Source organism: Cyprinodon variegatus, unplaced genomic scaffold (genome assembly GCF_000732505.1).
Source record: "Cyprinodon variegatus isolate N-32 unplaced genomic scaffold, C_variegatus-1.0 Scaffold1672, whole genome shotgun sequence".
Taxonomy (NCBI): domain Eukaryota; kingdom Metazoa; phylum Chordata; class Actinopteri; order Cyprinodontiformes; family Cyprinodontidae; genus Cyprinodon; species Cyprinodon variegatus.
The window spans coordinates 6,332-9,357 of NW_015152125.1; the positions used below are offsets into that span (position 1 = coordinate 6,332).

General features: G+C 50.0%; 1 protein-coding gene across 3 annotated transcripts in view; it reads left to right on the forward strand.

Annotated features, from left to right (window-relative positions):
- The window catches only part of LOC107104260 (disabled homolog 2-interacting protein-like), a 24,378-nt gene that overhangs the window by 6,067 nt on the left and 15,285 nt on the right, over positions 1–3,026 (forward strand). The window contains exon 4 of one of the 3 annotated variants that reach the window (XM_015404227.1): positions 308–417. In XM_015404227.1, coding sequence (XP_015259713.1) covers positions 308–417 — 110 coding nt within the window. Of the gene's footprint in view, positions 1–307; positions 418–2,050; positions 2,258–3,026 lie in introns of those variants that run through there. The other 2 variants (XM_015404225.1, XM_015404226.1) reach the window with 2 other exon arrangements.

Below are 3,026 nucleotides of genomic sequence, written 5' to 3' on the forward strand. Positions count from 1 at the left end.
TGCTTCACGCCCTGACACCTGCTTCACCCACTGACACCTGCTTCACGCCCTGCCACCTGCTTCACCCACTGACACCTGCTTCACCCCCTGACCCCTGATTCACGCCCCCGACACCTGCTTCACGCCCCGACCCCTGCTTCACCCACTGACACCTGCTTCACCCCCTGACACCTGCTTCACCCCCTGACACCTGCTTCACCCACTGACACCTGCTCCACGCCCTGACACCTGCTCCACGCCCTGACACCTGCTTCACCCACTGACACCTGCTTCATGTCCTGACACCTGCTGTCTTCTTCTGCTCCAGGGGTTCCTATCCCACAGGCTCAAGCAGTCTCTGCGCCGCACTCGCTCTCAGCCCAAACTGTCGCGTCACATCAGCCTGAAGTCCGACTCCACCAAAGCTGCAGACAGCAGGTAACCTGACTGACCGAGGCCTGATCACACCGGGGCAGACAAAGCAAGCACAGAGTCACCCCTCCTCCTGAAACCCCATCATCCTGGCTCATATATTAACCAGAGGCAGAACAGGACTAGGCCTGATTCAGCATTGAGCTGCTGTGACTCTGCAGGATTGGATTTTAAGCAGAACTTCAGCTGAAGGAACCATGTTCAGCTGTTCCTCCTCAGGGACATTAGAGCTGCTCCCTTAGTCTATCTGGAGACTCTGAGCTTTCATCTAGAATGTGACCAGCCTGCACTTCATCACTACTTCACTGCCTGTGGTTGTTGTTTTCAGGTTTATATTGTCATTCCACTGTCAGGAAACCAAATCCCTCTTTGCAATTAATCCATCCCCTTGGGGACCAGTGGGCTGCCATTGTGCGGCACCTAGGGAGCAGTGTGGGGTAAGGGTCTTGCTCAGGGAGCCAGAGTGGCAGCCTGTGGGAGTGGGACTTGAACTCAGAACCTCAGGATTCCAAGCTCTATGCTCTATGCTCTAACCACTAGGCCACGTCTCCCCCGAGCAGTGATGTTGCCTCGTGTGGTGAGTCAGGGTTAAAACAGTGACATCCAATCAGCTTCCCATCAGAGCCCATAGAGCCACTTGGACACAACAAAAAGACGTTTTAATCACTTTTTCTGAAGATAGGTTTTGTAAAGTAAATGTCTGCTGTAGCTTCTTTAGTGGCCTCATTTAGCATAGAAAGATCAAAATAGATACAACTGAGTAACATTTCTACTGATTTCTATAGGAGGACCAATTAGGGTGGTTCAGAGTGGTTCAGAAACATGGGAAGGTTTGGGAATGGTCTTGTCGAAGACCAGACTGGGACCAGATTCAGATGTCTGACCTTAAAAGGCTGTTTCTTCTGGAAAACTGTTTAAGCAGGCTAAGCTAAAACAATTCAGTTAACATCGTGTTTGTGCACCACTGCACTGATATAGAACACATAATTATTGGTTGATTAATGGAGTTATTTCCTTTTCAGATTAAATGTGTGAAGATAATAGTGGGTAGGTCTGCGGGTGTTTTGAGCAAAGCAAATAGAGTCTAAGATGGTCTGAAAGGCTACATTTAGGCTTTGGTGTCAATGGGAATGTTAAAATTAGAACATTAGACTGAACCAGCTAAGAAATAAAAAAACTGACCTGAAAGTTAACAATGAGGACCTTCCTTCCTTCCTTCCTTCCTTCCTTCCTTCCTTCCTTCCTTCCTTCCTTCCTTCCTTCCTTCCTTCCTTCCTTCCTTCCTTCCTTCCTTCGATCCAGGGTTTCATAGAACTTCCAAAACCAGTCTGTGAGAGTGAGGCTGTCTTACTGGAGACTAACGATTGGTCTGTGAAGGGAGGGGGCCAGAGGACACCCATCCATCCTGTGCACTGGTTTCACTGGTTATAGCAGTTTTCTGACTGGTTGGTTTTAAACAGATGAAGCAGTTAAGTTCAGCAGATCAGTGTTCTCCACTGCATCATCATTAGATCATATATGCTCCTTGTCTCCTCTCCCCTCCAACAGAGGAGAGAGGAGACGAGGGGAGGAAGTAGGGCAGCTTCACTGCAGGGGAGGGGCGACTGCTGCTGGGGGGGAGGGGGGAGTCACATAGAGACAGACAGACGGAAAGAGAGAGGGAGCAGTGATGCTGTGAAACTTCATCAGCAGACAGACAGACCGACCGACAGGATCAGCAGCTCCTCCATCTTCCTCCTCCTCCTCCTCCTCCTCCTCCTGCTGCTGGTGTTTGCTGCTGAAGGAGGACATGGCTGCATAACCCCCCTCCCTCCTCATCCTCCTCCTCTTCCTCACAGGATGCTCGGTGAGTCTCATTAACCGTCTTTGTCCTCTGAGCAGATAAAGCTGCGGCAGTCTGTGTGAGATGCTGCGTCTTCAGGGACGCGTCCCTCTGATCTCCATGTCCATAATCCTCGGCGTGAGTGTGTGTGTGTGTGTGTGTGATGTTTAGCTAAACATGCTAACAGTGTGTGTTAGCCCATGCTAACGGATCAGCCTGAATAACACACACACACACACACACCCAGCGGGTGTGTAAGCAGCCTGCATTCAGCAGCTGATCCTCTGCCTGCCTGGTTCTGTGCTGATCTGGACCTGAATCCAGACCGTCCTTTCTGTCTGTTTATCTTCCCTGTGATGCTGGAAATAAGGCCGAGCTGTTGCTAGGCGACAGCATACCTGTAACCTGTTTCAACAAGGTGTTTGTGACGTCAGCATCACCCTGTGGGCTGAAGCCCTACTGAGGATGGTTCTGGTCTGACACAGAACCTGTTGGTTATACTCTGGGGACAGTTCTGCTCCGTTCCTCCGTTCTTCTCTGCCTGGGCCCAACCTTTGGTTCCACATAAATCACATCAGATTTGAAGTAGAACAATCATCTTCCAGTAGAACCAGAACAACCAGTATGATCAGCAACCAAAATACCAAAAATCTGCCTAACAGTGGAGATGTTCCTCCATCCAGAACCTACAGCGGATGGTTTCAAGGACTGGTTAAGCCTCCTCAGACAAACCAACTCAGTTACATCATCCAAGAGTTGGACTAGTTTACAGTTAGGTCATCCAAGAGTTGGA